Raw genomic sequence first — 17,584 nt, 5'->3', positions numbered from 1 at the left:
AAAGGATGTTTAATTGCACTAATGTTTGTATGGCCTGGTGGAAGAAGCTGTCCTCTGGCGTGTGCTTTGAGGGACCTGTGCCTCCGACCTGAGGCCAGCAGGGACAGCAGGCTGTTACGAGGGTTTGTTGGGTCTTTGATGACCCTCAGGGACTTCCTGAGGCATGGCTGGGCGTACAGCTCCTGCAGGCTGGGCAGCTCACACCCTGTGATGTGCCGGGCCGTGCGCACCACCCTCTCCAGCACCTTAAGGTCCATGCTGGTGCAGCTGCCGTACCAGGTGGTGAAGCAGCCTGTCGGGAGGCAGATGCATTACTTCTAATACCAATGCTGCTGTCAAAGCCATGAGGAAACAGTAAACCCTGTTAGTTCTTTCACAAAAAAATGAATTCAAGGTCCACTTTCAGCAACACCTCAGTGTTCCAATTGATTTTAAGATATTTAAGATTAACATATTTCTTTCAATAGTCAGGAATAACTAAGTACAAATGGCTTAAATGATGGTATTAATAACCTGCAATAAAACTTAGTACTGCAGTCGAGATTTGAATGACCTGCTCTGTTGAGCTCAGCACCACTCAAATACTTTAAAAATAGCCTACATTGGGTCAGAGTAATGGAATGCAACCTTAATATATAAATAAATAAGGACATAAAGATAATCACATGAACAAATACAAATGTGAGTTATTGTTGAATATGTGCTTATAGTGCTTGTAAAAAAAAAATCAGCGCGGTTATCTTAATATACCGTGAGACAGATCCAAGGTGCACCATGTTATCAAACAGACACCTCCCATCCAAACTACATCATTTGACCCATAACACCTCCATAAAACTTAGCAGTAGATTTCAGTCTCTTGTTAGTCCTACTGCACACTCGTAACACACTGCACCTACACTTTGGCTTATATATAGCTCCGAACAACTCATACCATCTTTACTCAAAATCCCTCTGCACTCAGCAGCCGTAAAAGCGATGACACATTCTTTACAGCAAATGTAAAACGACACAAACTTGTTCAGGTGGGATTCAAAATCTACTCCTAAAGTATGAGCCTTCATGTATTCATGGTACTTGGCAACAAAGGTCGTTAGATTCAAACGATTTGCTCTAACAAGTTACCAGGGCAGTTCATTTAATATGGAGTACTATTATTTAAAACTCAAGCTAAACTTTATCTTAAATATTTGTAGCTTTGGAGGAAAACAAACAGAGCCAGAAAACCTGGAACACGAACAGCTTTTGACTTAAACAGAAGGCTGCTAGTAGAACAAGCTGAAGGAAAAAACACAGAAGTTATTAGTCATTTTCATAGTTTGCAGTTTATTCAATTACAGGCAGGGCAGTGTGGGGGAGGGATTAAATACATTCTCATTGTGGGGCAGGAGAGGAGGGGAAGCAAACCAGGTAAACATGGACAAGACATCATTGAATTATTCCTCTTTCAATATAGACCAATTTATAAATCTGCCGATAGTTTGAATAAATAATCTTCAGATGGATTTTTTTTCTCTATATGTCAATACTGATATATTATATTATAGTCATTATCTCCTTATTGTTATATAGTTCTACATGACTCTATTGGAATTCATCTTTTTTGACACCTGCATAAATAATTACACATAGAAGATGGTGCTGTACACATTATGGTGGAAAGTATAACAGTGCTTCTTTCAGCAGTGTTTAGTGTATGACCCGCTGCAATAAAAGCTACTGGAAACGTAGGAAATTGCTGGCCAAACCTTGGTTTATCTTGTGTGAGTCTACTAGGACTGGCAGAATGATTCGAGTAGTGTCAGACTGTAAACTGGCTGGAGCGGTCTGCTGTGAGTAACCACAGCAAATCCTATTCCAAGTACAGAGACCATGCAGATCACTATGGTGACTCCGGGCTTGACGGTGGCGCTGCACCAAAGGTCGCTGTGAGCAGGCTGTCACTCTGCAGCCTGTCTTACCAATATGAAACATTTGTAAAAAGAACATATTGTCACCATGCCATGGAAGAATGTCAAATACTTATCCACTCGGACAGAAAAAAAGCTGAAATATATAACTCCTTACATTTGGGAAAGTCTAAAAAGTTCTCCACACTGTCCCAAAAACTCAGATAAAAACCACTGACATCAAACCAATCTGTTGCAAGAGCAATAAGGATAATAATACCATCAAATATAGCAAGAAAAGTGATAACAACATTAACGGTAATAAATAATGCAAATTGTGAGCCACCTGTTACACCCGGTGTGATATGGAAGATTGTTTCTGCCACGTGTAGCATTTAGAGTTGGCATACGTGATGTTCCAGCCCGTTTATTCATTCAGTTCAACCTCAGTGATGTTTGAGATGAACCACATTAAAGGGAAGCAAACACCTTGACGTCCATGATGACTGAGAGCACCTTGAGAACAAGAGAAATGATATCCTGGGACACAGTTTGGTCCTGTCTGCTGACATGAGCATTCAATGAGCCTCTGAAAAGTTCACATATATTTTCAATTCTGGACAAAGTTTAGAGCTTATTTACTGTGACGTGATGACTTGTTCGATACCGGCCATGCTACTCTGAAATGCATAAAGCATGCAGACCCTGACCTGGGTACATTGCTAAGAGCTCCCTAAAGAGAAAGGTACAGTAGTTATGAGACAAGAACAACTATTAGCAAGTTCATTATTGGTTTAAACCCAAGGTACAGAGGTTGTGTGTGTGGGAATGAAAGCCATGGCAGTGCTTAAAGGTCCGGATGGCATCTTTTCTGTGGTGTTGCTGTGTAACAGTCTATATGTGAACCAACAGAATGGCTAGGGAAGGAGATAATGAACTTAGCTTGTGTTTATATAAAGCAATATCCATATACATATACAAAATTACATCTCATAAATACATTTGGCAATACAATGTAATTAATTTTTTTTGGCAAAGGGGGGTTAATTGAGCAAAATGATGTGTGCAAGAGTATCCAAATGTCAGTCTAAGTGGCTTCTCTTTCAAAATAAAGGGAAAAAAACTTTCATGCACTATAAAGAGTAACCAAAAGACTCAAAAACATCCATAGGCGTCTGAAATAACTTTGTCACAATCACTACATTTTTAAGACACATGAATTCTCACCAATGTAACACACTTACTCTCTTTCTCAAAGTCAATTCTTTATAGACCTGAGGAACATTTCATAACATCTTCTCATTCTTAGGATTGACGAGTATGTCGATCTTCACATTCCTGATTTAAAAAAAAATCAAATCAAATAAAAGCTGGAGCTGCTGAGGGTGCAGGAAGTTGTTCAGTACATCAACCCATATGATGTGCCAATGCTAACCTCTTCTAAAGTGTTGTTTAAAATCCCTGCTCACTTAACTATTCTCCCCTTTGATTTTGTGACGTCAGGGATTCGATGTAATGCTGCTGACGCGTCCCAACGTTGGCGGGACGACGTCGTTTTGGAATGGCAATGTGAAGCTACAGGTATTTATATTCACCCAAAAGCAGTACAGCCCCCTGGCATGCAGAGAGAGGTATCTTTTTCTTTTTCTTAGTCATTGCAATAGTGTGAAAATGCTATCAACAGCGTTCAGAGGAGAGACCTGAAGGATGGAAATAGTTTGTGAGTTGGTCAGTTGTCGGATCTCTGATGAGTGACTGCATTCCATCGCATGCATATACTGTGATATGTTTTTAAAATTTGGATGACTGCACCTCTCAATTCAGAGCAAAGGACACCGGAGTCCTGCGAGCACACTACACCATAGATGATAGCGTGTTCTCCTCAGGACAGTGGCATGGGGGAGATGTTCGTAGGGAGTTTATGGCTGGCAGGGCACCCTCACCGGGCGAGAGGTCATTGAGCTCCTCGGACGACGAGAGAGGGAAGGAGGGGGACAAAGAGATGCCCGAAGAAGGGTCAGCAGATCCAGCAAAAGTGCGTGGGGGCTTGGGGACGAGGTTAGGCTCCAGTGTTGCTCTGGCCAGAAGTTGTTTGTCATCCAGCTGCTGTCCATCTCCCAGACTCTCCCCATGCCCGAAGGAGCCCCGGCCTGACTCCGACTCCCCGTCAGACAGCTCCAGAGGCGGTGAGCTGCTGCCGTCCAATTTAAATAAAGAGTCTAAGTACTGGGCGAACTCCAGCACGGCCTGGCTGGGGTTCCCGTTTGATAGTTGTGGTGGAGGAGTTGAAGACGCAGGTCCTGTCTCCGCACCTAACTGTTTCTCTGCTGTGTCCATCTCCCAGTCTTCCTTTTCTCCATCCGTCGGTCTAGAACTAATCTGTGGGCTGAGGGGAGCGTTAGGAGTGCTCCCCGGGCTGTAGACACCAGGCATCTCTTGGTTTTCTCCATCAGGAAGCATTTTTGAGTTGGCGTTAATGTCCGGCTTGAAAGGCTGAGCCGAGACGCTCTGGTTCAACAGAGCTGGGGAATGGTGTCCACTGTAGCGAGGGGTGGCGGGAGACAGCCGCATGGAGTAATCGGGGGTGGATCTGGATTCCATTGGGGTAAAGAAAGGCCCGACCTCACCCAGGTGCTCTGGCGTCGCCTGGCAGAGGCAGTCGGCAGCTAGTAGTTCAGTGCGAGAGCTGAGAGACGGGTTCTCCTCTGGGATTGGGGCATCCAAAGGGAAAGGGAGGCTGCTCAGCATTGGCGAACCCCTTAGCGCAGCTGAGGAGCGCCGGGAATCCAGACTATAGAGGGATTCAGCATCTGAGAGACTCTCCATGACAGCAAGCGGTGCTTTGCGGTCCCTAAGCTCCACTGCCAGGCGCTCCCGTGCTCCACGCAGCACAACAGGCACTGGGGGAGGAGGGCACTCAGAGAAACCATCCAGGGATATTTCAGACTGGGCACATGAACTAGAGGAGAGGAGAAGAACGGGTTGGAGAGTAGCGACAGGGAAAGGAAGGGAGAGGGGATCCAAAACACAAGACAAGACATAAAAAGTGGGTCAAAACGACTTACACAGGGTTAATAAAGGGAAAAACGGGGAAAGTGTTAGTAATTAAACCACATCTAGATTCTATAAACTAGGTTAACACCAGCAAAACATTAAAAAGAACAAAGACAGTAACGTAACAAGGAGACACTAGGAGGTCGGGGGTGTACTAGTGCATATATGCTCCTGTATTACATCTACAGGAGAAGTAACATCACTATCAGGAGTTCACACTGACTTTGGACAGGGGCTAAACCAGAGAGGGCGAGGGGGGAACTGAATACTACCATACGTTGTAACTGGTCTGTGGTCAGACAGCGTGCATGCGTGCATTGAGAGAAGGGAGCACATTATGCAAAATTAGTATTAGCATGCTTTGCTTACCGTAACAATGTTTTTTGTCTTGTTTTAAAAACCAAACGGAACAGACAGAAACGATGATTTTGAGAGAACAATAAAGTAGCAGTTAGTAGCAGTAGTATTGTTAAGTAGTGGCCAGATAGTTCAACTTTAGTGAGACATGTCCCCATGATTAGCCCTACAGTTCAGAAAGCGGTATGCTGCATTGTATATCAAGTAAGAGGGGAAACTGACTATACAGAGGATCAACCAAAATGTTGCAAATATTCTTTTAGGCTCCAACACACCCACAGTGGTGCCTGGTGTACTAACCGAACACTACTGTTCCTGCGGTGGTGGGTTGTAGGCGTCGGCTGCTGAGAAGTTGTTGATGCATCCATGAAAATGGTCTCTGGGTTCAGGTCCACTTCTGTGGGGCTCACCATGATCTTGGCTGCTGACAGCAACGCGGTTTTCCCTTTATTGTAGTTCTCCAGCACCTGTCACAAGCACAGAGGTATACACAGACACATGATTTGACAGTTAAAGGCACAGATACAGACAAAAATTGCAGCAGCACTAAATGATTGACTTTGCTTTTAATTGGTTATTTTTACAGACGCAGGAATATGTAACCAAGATGACTCCTTTAATTTCAATATTTTTCCTCTGTTCAAAAAAATGAACGCACTAAACTAATAAAATTCTCTACTTTAAAAAAAATACTCTTTTACTTTGCATGTGTGATGAAGAAAACACAACGTTTAGATAAATACATTAACTGTCATTTTTTTTATCCATAGACACAATAACTACAACATCACACATATCTGGATCACCCTTAGTGAGTGCATAATAGTGTTCAATGACATTATCCAAGGATCCACTACATCTATTATTAAAGTGTTAAAAAAGCAAAGTGCAGTTCAGATAAATGTAAGTGCAATCTAAAGGTGAGCTTACACCTACTCTATCTGACATTAAACACCCACAACGGAGTCATGATGCATGGGAAAGAACTACGGCAGACCTACAGCATGATGAGGAATAGTAAACCATAAGACAGCTGGATATGCAACTTCAGAAAACCTTCAGAAAAACCCCATCCCACTAAATGTTATCTCTGCTTTGTTAATAGTTAAAATGTGAGTAGAAGAAAACACTTACGGCAAATCACATCAACACACAATTACATATATTTGGTCAACTTTAATGGAGTTAAAGCACATGGTGGAAGCACAATATGGCGTAAAAACAACTGGAACAGACAACAAAAATAAAATTAATGTGACAATAGAGCATAAAATTAGTGTAAACAAAGACTGAAAATCTTCAGTTAAAATGGCATTAAACACACATGTTAGGTATGACATGGTTAAGCACATGGTAATGGATAACAAATGAAAAAAATGGCTGTTACATGGATGAGTTTGGTAAATGATACATGAGAACAAGAACGCTGCAATTAAAAAAACGACAGCAAATATTTGGCACAAACCGGTCAAACATGAACGTAAAAACAAAGAACAAGACGGCACACTCTGTACTCAGAGAGAGAAATATATACTTGGAGTTTTGCATTATTCAATAATGTACTGCAATCCCTAAAGCCATAGATTCACAACATATATAATTTATGACAGTACGTTATAACACAACATTGTGAGAGCATAAAATAATTCCAGTTTTCAGAGTTAATAAAAACCCTCCGCTGTACAGTCAGTAATAAGAGGAAATTAGATATATATTGGACTGTGTTAGCAGCGATTTTTCAGCAGAGCAGAGTACTCCATATTTACACATTTGGTCCCCCTTGATACTCCATCTGCTCCTGATGAGTAATTGACAGTTCCTTGAAGGGATAACGATTGAGGAAAGAGCTGAATGTGCTTTCAGGCGGGCAAAAAAGGGAAATGATATCGAGACTGAAGAGCTGCACCCACTGAAAAACCCCAGCCAAGGAGGAAGAAAGAGCAGTTAATGTGGCAGAAATTAGGTTACCATGGAAACTTTGCAAATACAAAAGAAAACTTGTTAGCTCGAGGAACGGGGGTGAGCGGGTTCATGCCACAGCACTTGACCAAATGTACCGTCGCTGTGAGGGAAACGGAGAAGAATGAAGGGTTGATTTGAGGGAAGCTGGGTGATGAAGGTAATTAACAGGAGAAAGAGAGAAGGTGAGTTTGGACTCATCATGCAGGGTTGTTTTTACGCTAAGGTTCAAAGGGATTAAATATTATTGTATTGTTAAATACACCATTAACAGTTGATGCAGTCCAGGAGCCTATTTAATGACCACATAACCTTGCTCTTGTAAACACACATCTGTTGCCTCGACTTGCTTTGTCAAGTGTTCACATTCTTTTAAAGTCCCTTTTTCCTACTTTTCCTGAACGCCTTCCGAGAGTATCCAGCGGACTTGTCTGGACTTGCTGCATCCAGCGACTGGTTTTATGTGCAAGTGGAAAGAGAAATATTGCTGGAGGGAAAGGTTTTTCACTTTTCCTCTGCTATAACAGTTGAGCTGCTTTGATACCCACTCCTTTTTTGTGGTGTACTTTAGTGGAGGACATGGCACGCTTTCTGCCACTTCTTATGATTACTTTTTAAATGTTATTTTCAGGCTATTAGAAAGGCCTTTGTCCAAGGGCTTACACTGAATCCTGAGCTTTACATCAGGCAAACTGTTTCTCCTATTGAAGTTTATAGGCAGGACATTAAGTCATCCAAGTCTGGCTGTTTACTAGAAATAATAACAGTTTTTAAGTCTTCCTCTGTGGATTATTCTAAACAGACAACTATTCAGATTTGATGATTGTGTTCTGCACAAAGCATGAAGGCCAACACTATAATACTGAGTGTCATACAGTTTATGCAACTGAATCCGAACAGTTTGGCACTTGTAAACTACAAGCCTCATTGTTTTGCGAGGAGCCGTGTGATGTTACTATCTTTACATGAGCATTCTCTATCTGAGCACAGTCAGACTTATCAGAAGGGATTTCAGGAAGAGGAGCAGCAATCACATCTACACAAGTGTCAGAGCTGGGTGGGTCTGACTGGGTTTGTGTTGGAATGCATGAATCATCTGCCACTGAAAGTGCTGCCTGAGGGTCTGAAGGATTGTTAGAAAGAGGGGGGACAGACTCTGAGCCCGGCTCAGAGGGAGAAGTGCAGACTGACACAGGAGGAGAAGGAGGAAGAAAGACATTCTCAGCATCTAAAATAGGAAGAGATGGTACGACAGTCAAAGGGACGGAGACAGGCTCCGTCTGAGTGGGGGAGGCGGGGCAAGGCAAGTCTTTGTGGGTGTGAGAAGAGGGATCAGAGGGAAGGGAGTGAGAGTTTAGTTCAGTTTGTGAGGTTATGACCACATCAGTACTGCAGGGAGGTTGAATGACTTCCAGTTCGTCTGGTTCCACTTTTTCCTGCTCAGACATGGGACAAAATGGTTCCAGTACCTGCAGAAACACCAGAGGTATCATACTACAGAAGAGCATCAGCAGACAAACACACACACACTTCACACATTCGTACAACATAACTTTTAAACACCCATCCACCTACACACTGACACGGGGCTGAGCCACAAAAACAACCACGTACAAAACACAAACACAGAGAGGAACAAACTTCAGCTCTTCAGCCACAAGTAAGTGCAGTCCCTGAAGAGGATCCATCACATGCAAACATCCACGTTAAAACCCTTCAGAGGTGTCCAATGCTTGTGAATAACACATTCATAAAGACCAGAGGACCCAACCAGGAGTGAACAGTTCCCATGCTTTGAAACTGGAGCATTGTGAAGAAAACAAAAGGTGTAGTAAGTTGTAGGTTAATGATGAATCACATGCATGAATCGACAGTACTCGGTAGATACAGTACTCAGATTCAATCTTCCAAATCACCCAAAAATAAATGTCAACTGAACATTTAAGGAGGATACCACTAAAAAGAGGGTCACTGAACACCAAAAAGATGTATTTTGGAAGGGATTTAAACTTAGTTGCATGAATTTGCCTAAAAAAACTGCCACGTCATGTTATTAATGTAATTTAAGTGGTATTCCCCTTTATGAGCAATTGTTAAAAAATGCATCCGAGTCTTTATAGTTAGAGGCAATCCACACTCATATGCATCAACCACCAATTCAGTGCTGGAAATCAAGATTTAAAAGCAAATTTCACCAGCGTGTCCAAAAACCCCACCCACCGAACTCATCTGCATGCACACAAATATTTAAACAGACCTTGTTTAGGCCCTCCATCACCATGTGGGGCATGTGCTCATTAAGCATGGCCGGTGATATGATGACCTCATCAAAGGCCTTGTTGTCCCCCCACAGGGCTGAGTAGGTCGGATCTTCCTGGCCGCAGCTATAGAAAGAGAGAGAGATAGAGAGAGAGAGAGAGAGAGAGAGAGAGAGAGACACACAGAGAGGCTGTCAATCATAGTGAAAGATGAAGTGATCCAGATCAGAGACCAGATTGTTGTGCCCACGTGGTGTTCCTGTGATTTATTTTGCTTCCAGTGGTGACCTGCAATGTAACCATCAGTTACTTAAGTCCTTTATCATCTTATTGAGATATAAAAGCTACAAAACTTAAACACAACTTGACGGTGTTTCCTAACTTGACAAATTAATAAAGAAAGGATCATTAAACCAGAAGTTTGAAAACTGACCGAGCCATCATCTAAGATATAGAATGACATCCACCTGTTATTCATAAGCTTATAGAAATGTATTTTGCCTTGGATTACAGCCCAGCAGCTGCAGTATAAATATGTTTATTAAGGTGTTATTAGTGTCCTCCACCTTTTTCAGACTAGAAATTACTGCTAAAGATTTCTATTCCCCTTTTAACTATACATAGACTATAAAATAAAATGTGAGATTAGACAGAGTGCCGCGTGCCACACTGTAAACCCACGTTGTCGCAAGTATGCAGTGAATGCCTTCTCCTACTGTGCTGCCATGTCACAGGTGTGAACAAATATAAGAATTGCGTCGAGGTAACTGTGAATCAGTTATGCAACCACTCGTTACATCTTTAACAAACAACTCCAGCTCACAAATGGACATGTCTTAAGCACTGAACAAATGACAGATGTGACTTCTTTAAACATAAAGTAAAACATTAAAGAACAGTACGGGGGGGGGGATTTAATCTAAAATCCACTGACAGCTTCCAAAATCAATTTTCTCACCATGTCTCTGGAGGATGGTTGTGCACCACATGGATGATCCTGCCAGGGGGGTAGAGGGGGGTGGAGGCTGAAAGGGCAATGCTGAGGTCACTGGGGTGGAGCCACAGGCGACTGCTGGGGGGTGCAGCCGGCTGAGACTGAGGATCCTCGTCCTCTACTGGAAGCTCGGATTTGGGGATGCATTTGGTGCCTCCCGCAATGATCCTCCACTGTTACAAAGAAAAATGGATTATGTAACGAAACATTTGAGTCTAAATTTATCTTTTGTAGATTGTATGTTCTTCTGCAGCAGCCAAGGGTTAAATAAAGATGCTTTAATTACAGCAGAGGCACTATTACTGCAGTGTTATAAGAGGTTGTGTTGAAGCCTGCAGTGTGTTCTAAATCAGCCCCTGCACAACTTGCAAGATGCAGCAGATGTGTGATGCCTCCGGGTTTATGTGGTGGATTTAGTTAGGTCAACATGCAAAAATGTGGCACATATGATTACTATTTAATCATTCATTAGTATCTGTACACTAGAGATATGTTTGTGTTTTAAGTCCAAAAAGCCTTCCTCAGAGTGATTGCGAGAGGGCACACGATGTTCTTGGCAAGACCAGCTGATAGCACACTGCGTCAGTTTCTTAAGTCTCTCTCTTTGATATTTGAACACTACAAAGGCTCTACAACTCAATCTGACTCTCATCTTCCACAGTGTTAAGAGATATAGTCACCTTTGGCTTGTTACTTTTCTGTAAGACTTCCAGAAGGTGGCGTCGGAAACCCTCCAGTTGTGACAGGCCAAGCCTATAAGAGACCAGCAGCAGTTATATTTACTGTAAGACTGCAGCAAAGTGACGTTAACCAGAGTACAGTGGATAAAGTAGAAGGGATACCTCGGCACCAGGTCTTTTCCTAATACCACAGATGAGACAAACTCTTTGGAGTACTCCATGGCATCCTCACTGGGTAAACAAAAGAAAAGGACAGTTAAACTATGTAAACAGGATATGAGCAGAGAGTATAGGGTGTGAACAGAGAAGGGAAAAAGTTCTCTGCACACATTTTCAACTCAATTCAAACATTTGTTTTGAGGCTATCTGAAACCATCAATTGGTATAACGGACTGTATACTATTCTACATCAAATATTTAGCAAATACACTTATCCAACTTTATCCACAAGAAGTGATACAGCAGTGGAAGTGGTAGACAGAAAAATAAGCAAGAGGAAATTATGCAAACAAGACCAGAAATCACTGAAAATTAACCCTGTCCCTGCACAAGAAGTGGAACCTCCCTTCCCATTTGCTCATGTGTCACAGGTGCAGAGAAGCACCTTCATTTTCAAATTTGTTTCCGATGTGAATGGATTTCTAAAAACGACTTCCAGGTTTGATTTAATCAAGGTTGCAATTGTAGACTCGGTATGTGGCACAAACAACACGCCCAGGATCCATCATGCACGGTTACAACTCTCCGCTCTGGTGGGGAAACATAATGGCTAACTAGGGGCTGAACATCATCATAACATGTTGAACTAATGTAGCTAATGTGTAACCCACAAGAGAATGGGCAGGTTTCACTAGATTAGTGCTTTGCATCTTTTAGGATTTGTAGGAACATTCAGGGTGAATGGATGTTACTTGTCAGCCCATATCCTCTGATATCAATCAGAGACATAAAACACCTTTGGGATAAACTTTAGTGTACTTTATGTGGAGAGCATTAAACATTTGCATATCTCTACCTATATAGATGGGTGACAAATTAAAGGAAAGACAAACATTATGTGGTGTTACTATGAGCCACCAGAATAGAAAAGTGGCCCTCGATACAGGCATAGATTGTATGATCTCTGAAATGAAGGCGTAGCAATTATTCTTTGAAAATATATATATAATATATTCCCTCATATGGAGTTAGATAATGGTTGTACAGAGCGCTGATTGACATCAGTCCAAAACCTCCCTTGGGTGTTCAAATGTTCTGAGGTCTGGGGACTCCCCTCATTCCTTCACTTTGTCACCTATAGTGTATTCACTCACAAACTAGCGTGTCTTGACTACAGTGAAACACCAAATGGGCTCTGCAGCATTTAGTAATCTCGCGGTTCAGACTCTCCTCCGGCATGATTTGCATAACAAACACAGTTGACGCTGCAGCCAGCTGCACTCAAGTGGAGACAGACAAAATGCTGATAAACGCTGAACCACAGGGACGAAACTATACTGTGCACAACTTCATTGTGCAAATGAAAGTTTAAACTGAAGCTGGGGGATAAATGTCTGAAACGCTTTACTGGGTTTCTTCCACTTTAAATAACCCTGGTTTTTGAAAGCCAACTCCGTAATACACTTGAGGATATTCTCCGTTCAGGCAGTTCTGTCACTGCTTGATTCACGGATGTAAACATATTTCTTTAATAACTACAGCATTATAATTCAGTTTCAATGAAATTATTTGAGGATAACTATTATTCTACATTTTGGTGCCAGTGTCTGATTTCTCATCATTGAATTCTGCTTTTCAATGAGGTGACCTAATAAAGGAAAACATATCATTTAAGACTAAACACACCTGTCCTGAGAGCCAGTTGGTTAAGGTCACAGTTTGATTCCAGGGCTCCTTTTCTTGCAGTTCATACCCTCTTACTCACCTCACATCCTGTCCTGACCGCTACAGTAAATTGTACACCTCATTTCTCACACTGTCATGTTTAATCTCCAGAGTCAACACTGCAGGAACCTTTGTGGAGAACTGATGATCTCCAGATCTACTGAGCAAAAATATTTAACTTCCTGCACAATGAACTCAAACACAGTGAATAATGTTCCCTTGTCTAGTCTTTGAGTGACTCACCTAAGAAGGCCACCAGGTGGGGAGTAAGAGTAGCAGTGAAGGGTGGGGTACTGAGGCCTCAGCAGGAAGGAGAGGATAGCAGCAGTGCCTGCACCGAGAGAATGCCCGACTATCACCAGCCCGTAGTGCATGGTGCCTTTGCTCTGTGAGAGACAGGCAGAGTCATTACGCTAACAACACAAACACTTTTTATCACCACAGTGGATCTAAAGACTCCAACAAATGTCCTCTGATGCTGCTTGTAGAAATCTTGTATAAACTAGGGCTGGTGTAATGATGCACAGCTAGTTTAGCCTTGAATGAAGTACCACAGTCGTGTTGATACAAATTCACAATGCAAATTTTAGAGCCGTTCATTCTTTACCAAGTCTCTTCCGAAAGCTTGTGACAAGATCATTTCCTGCTCCAGCTTCTTCTTAATGTATTCTGCTGAGTAAACCATCCCCTGAGAGTGGAAAGAAAGAGAAGTCAGCGGAGGAGAGGACGGAGAGACAGAAAGAAATATAGACAGGAAGTCTGCTATGGTTATTTTAATACGAGATTAATGACACAATTATTCTACTATTAGCTGAAGTGACCTTTGGGATATTAATGTTACTTGTTAAAACAGTATGAAGGAGATTGGACAGCGCAGTGTCCTGTGCGTGTAATGTATGCAAGTCGTTTAAAACAGTAATCCCTGACCTTGTGGCCGAGCCAGGTCCCGTGCTGCTCCTCTACAGGCAGACGCTCGGAGTCTCCCGTTAGATCAGTCAAGGCGTCCTGATACACAAGAGGCAAATTCATTAATTCAACAAAAGACAGCATAAAGCAGAGGACACAAGAATATAGTAAAGAAGGTAGTAGAAAGAGCATCTTTTATTTTATTAGAAAAAGGCAAAGTAATGTAAAAAGCACCATTTACGATCTCATTTGGAAACTGGATTAGGTTTTATTGTGTTTACTGTTCTGAAGGGCGGTATGTAGAGCTATAAAGACTAGACACTAGAAGCCTGACTCAGTCCCACTTTAACTTTATACAAGAAATCCAATAACAAACTACCTCATGAGGCAGTGACTTAGATTTATATATTCACAAACGCCTTGGAAATGCTCCTTTAATCTATGTACTTTATTTGTAATGTCCCATAGTGCCTGTACAATTGCTGCATTCTGATTTGCTGCATTAATAAACTGCATTTGGCAGGTTGAGAGCAAAGCATCAGAGATCAATAGGATTTTTTTTTTTATTATAATTTTTTGGGCTTTGCCTTTATTTATAGGACAGTTGAAAAGAGACAGGAAATGTGGGGAGTCAAACCTGCGATCAGTGCGTCCGGGACTGTAGCCTCTATACACGAGGCGCCTGCTCTACCAACTGAGCTAAACCAGCGCCCCATCCATAGGAATTTTATATATTTTTATTTTACCTTTATTTTACCAGGAATAACCCTATTGAGATACTAAATCTCTTTTACAAGGGAGTCCTGGCCAAACAGCCAGAAAGTTATTTTGCTTTCAAAAAGACATTTTACCTTTGTATTAAGGCCTTGTAAATAAATGCATAAACACAAGTCTTAAATCTCCAATTCAGACCTGAAACATTACAGGAACTTCAAATGCTTAAGTAATGCTTCAGTAAAAACATGCACAGAGCAGCTATTTTTACAAGTTGCCAATCGTGTTTCTGCTATATGCATGTGCCTGAAGGGTGTGGGACTTTAAGGAACAATGTATGAAACCATGAGAACTACACCTACCAGCTACAGCTACTACTCCACTTGTATTTAGAGACAGTTGAGAAAATGCTGTTGTGAAAACAAGACAGGAAAGCTGAGGTTCACCTTTGGCGATAGGGTCCCTCTGATACTGATGACAACCTTCTTTTTGGCATGATCCACTGCCACAAAGAACGGAGTCTCGTAAACCTATATGGAGGATGCAAAGAGGAGGGTAAATGTAGTGACCAAGTGAGAGGAACAGGAGAGAGGAGGTGACAAATACTTAGACTGAGGAAGTTTGCACTGTGGTACAGAGCCTATGTCATAAAACTTTTTCCCACTTGGCACAGCACAGAGCCAAATAAGTCATTTCATGCGAGAAGTCTATTACAGATGGAAACTCAGCGCTAACCTCAGTTCTGTTTTACAGATCATCAACATCATGAGGCTCGAGTGCCCATGAGAATATTATGGAAACTATATAAAAATAAATCTGTTTCACAAAATATCCAGCGCAATTAAGTTACTATATTATTTACGTCCAGAGCTGCCAATCAAAAACAGCTTTAATGGAGTCAGACACCTACTAATGGATGTGGACACAGTATCTCAGCACCCCATATTTCAGCAACTAAGCTGGTGAGGAAAGTGTTCTCATAACTGATACAGATGATGGCCAAAACAGACAAAACTAAAAAAGTAAGGCTACTGAATGATCAGCCTGGCTCCTTGTTTTTGGATGTGCAGCACTGTACCAAAGCCCTGTGTTTACAGGTGTTTGCTTGACAAGATTACAGTCTGGTTTACAAGCACAACATCCATTGCGGGGCTCTGGCGCTCTTTTTAAAATGCTCCAACATTCAAACAAAAGGATGCACAAATTAAAACTTTTTCCTGATGCTGTTTTGCCAACTTCTCCAGACAACCCATCCTTTGTTTTATTCAGGAAGTCAAGCTCAAACACCTCTGACTGCTCGTTAGCCGGTTGTCTGGATTACTCACAGCATCGTGGCAGGAAGTGTAGACAATGTGAACCTGCTTGAGGTCCCTGTCCAGGAAGTGTCTGCGTATGGCAATGACATTACAGCCGCAGCAATTGTCCTCCTCCACTGTCACGGACTGAGACAACCGAGAGCCAGACACTGACGTACAGCTGGGGTGAGAGAGGAAGATACAACAGACACACAGATAGAGAAAAAAAAACAGATTAATGTCTGATTTCTTTGCAAAACAGTAGGTGGGACAAAAACAAGAGAAATACAGCAAACAGGTAAGACTGCAGAGAAATTATTCATTATCTAATATCCCAGTGCAGGCAATGTGGACACCAGTGTGTGATTAATTCAACATTGTTTTTGTCGGTGAGTGTGTCTCACTAAAAGTGGTATTGTCTCTGTGGATTACCACTTGGCAAGTGTTGACGCATGTGAAAAATTATCTGCACTGGAGAGGCTCGAGAGACATGGAAGCCAAATAGATCAAAAGTGTGCGGGTGTGTGGTTGAGGGCTCACGGGCAGGAGCTGGCGAGGCGGCACAGCCCACAGGCAGGCTTCCTCATTAGGTACATGGGCCAACCATATGCAGCCAGGGCAAAGAGCATGTAATAACACACATCTTTGTACATGCCCATCTCGGTCTGAGAATAAAGGTGGACACAAACAACAGAGGGTAAGAATAACAAGACATTCAGAAATCCTTACATACTCAAATCTGCAGGTTTCCCTTTAAATGAATTCATGATGCATTTTGTTTTTTTTGTTATCCAGTCTTTATCTGGTTACTTGAATTCTTTTGATTGTCAGTTTGTGACACAAATAGAAACTCACCGAGTTCTTAAGGTCCAGGTACCGAGTATTACGAGTGACAGGCATTCCAGATAAGAAGGCTAAAATGTCATTGTTGGCCTGGGAGAGAAAAAACACAACAGAAAATATATTTTTAAATATATAACATCCATAAAGATGTAAAAAAAAAAATACAGTCATTTTTACAGCTGGTGATACCTGGTCCAGGATAGAAGATCTCTTCGACCTCTGTCTCTGGCGGAGAAGTACCAGGCCAGCAATGATATCACTAGGCACTATGTCCAGGTCTCTGAAGAACTCTGCAAAAAGGCTGGCCACTTCTGAATATGCATCCTGGACAGGAGAACAGCAGATTTAAGGTAATGGTGGCAAAGTATAGTAAAAAAAAAAAAAAGAGGATTGAACTGCAGGAAGTTTGCAACAAACAGGTTTCATAATCATGCAACCTTTAAACTGCCAGACTGTCTGCTTGCAGAGCTCTGTCTGTAAGCGAATAATAAACCATAGCAAATTCAAAAAAATGTATTTGTCTCCGTCCCAAATTCAATTATGATTATCAAACTTTGGCTTCTCAAACTCACTGGGAATATTCTTTACAAAAACCTGACTTGTGGATCACTGTTAAAGCACACTTGGACATCAAAATACACATTCTTTTTTTACCATGTGAGGCAGTCTGGGATAACTGCCTGACTATTTTGAACATTTTCAGACTTTTAAAATTTAATTAGTTGAGTTCTGCATTAATAAGTCCAGTGAT

The 17,584-nt window shown here is 41.9% G+C and overlaps 1 protein-coding gene across 2 annotated transcripts in view; it reads right to left on the bottom strand.

Moving 5' to 3' along the window:
- Positions 1-1,309: 1,309 nt before the first annotated feature.
- dagla (diacylglycerol lipase, alpha) overlaps positions 1,310-17,584 on the bottom strand; it is a 34,118-nt gene continuing 17,843 nt past the window's right edge. Inside the window, exons 7-21 of one of the 2 annotated variants that reach the window (XM_069685197.1) lie at positions 17,023-17,157; positions 16,846-16,923; positions 16,531-16,655; positions 16,021-16,171; positions 15,142-15,225; positions 14,003-14,080; positions 13,683-13,763; positions 13,319-13,461; positions 11,354-11,422; positions 11,192-11,264; positions 10,476-10,684; positions 9,517-9,643; positions 5,601-5,767; positions 5,313-5,330; positions 1,310-4,848 (exon numbers count right to left, since the gene is read on the bottom strand). In XM_069685197.1, the coding sequence (XP_069541298.1) occupies positions 3,744-4,848; positions 5,313-5,330; positions 5,601-5,767; positions 9,517-9,643; positions 10,476-10,684; positions 11,192-11,264; positions 11,354-11,422; positions 13,319-13,461; positions 13,683-13,763; positions 14,003-14,080; positions 15,142-15,225; positions 16,021-16,171; positions 16,531-16,655; positions 16,846-16,923; positions 17,023-17,157 (2,643 nt within the window). In that variant the 3' untranslated portion in view covers positions 1,310-3,743. The remainder of the gene's footprint in view (positions 4,849-5,312; positions 5,331-5,600; positions 5,768-9,516; positions 9,644-10,475; positions 10,685-11,191; positions 11,265-11,353; positions 11,423-13,318; positions 13,462-13,682; positions 13,764-14,002; positions 14,081-15,141; positions 15,226-16,020; positions 16,172-16,530; positions 16,656-16,845; positions 16,924-17,022; positions 17,158-17,584) is intronic. The other variant, XM_069685274.1, reaches the window with a different exon arrangement.

The sequence above is a fragment of the Semicossyphus pulcher genome, unplaced genomic scaffold, assembly GCF_022749685.1.
Source record: "Semicossyphus pulcher isolate SPU_LCO1_2020_fin unplaced genomic scaffold, fSemPul1.0.p SCAF_1, whole genome shotgun sequence".
Lineage (NCBI taxonomy): Eukaryota > Metazoa > Chordata > Actinopteri > Labriformes > Labridae > Semicossyphus > Semicossyphus pulcher.
This window is presented reverse-complemented; position numbering and strand designations above follow the sequence as displayed.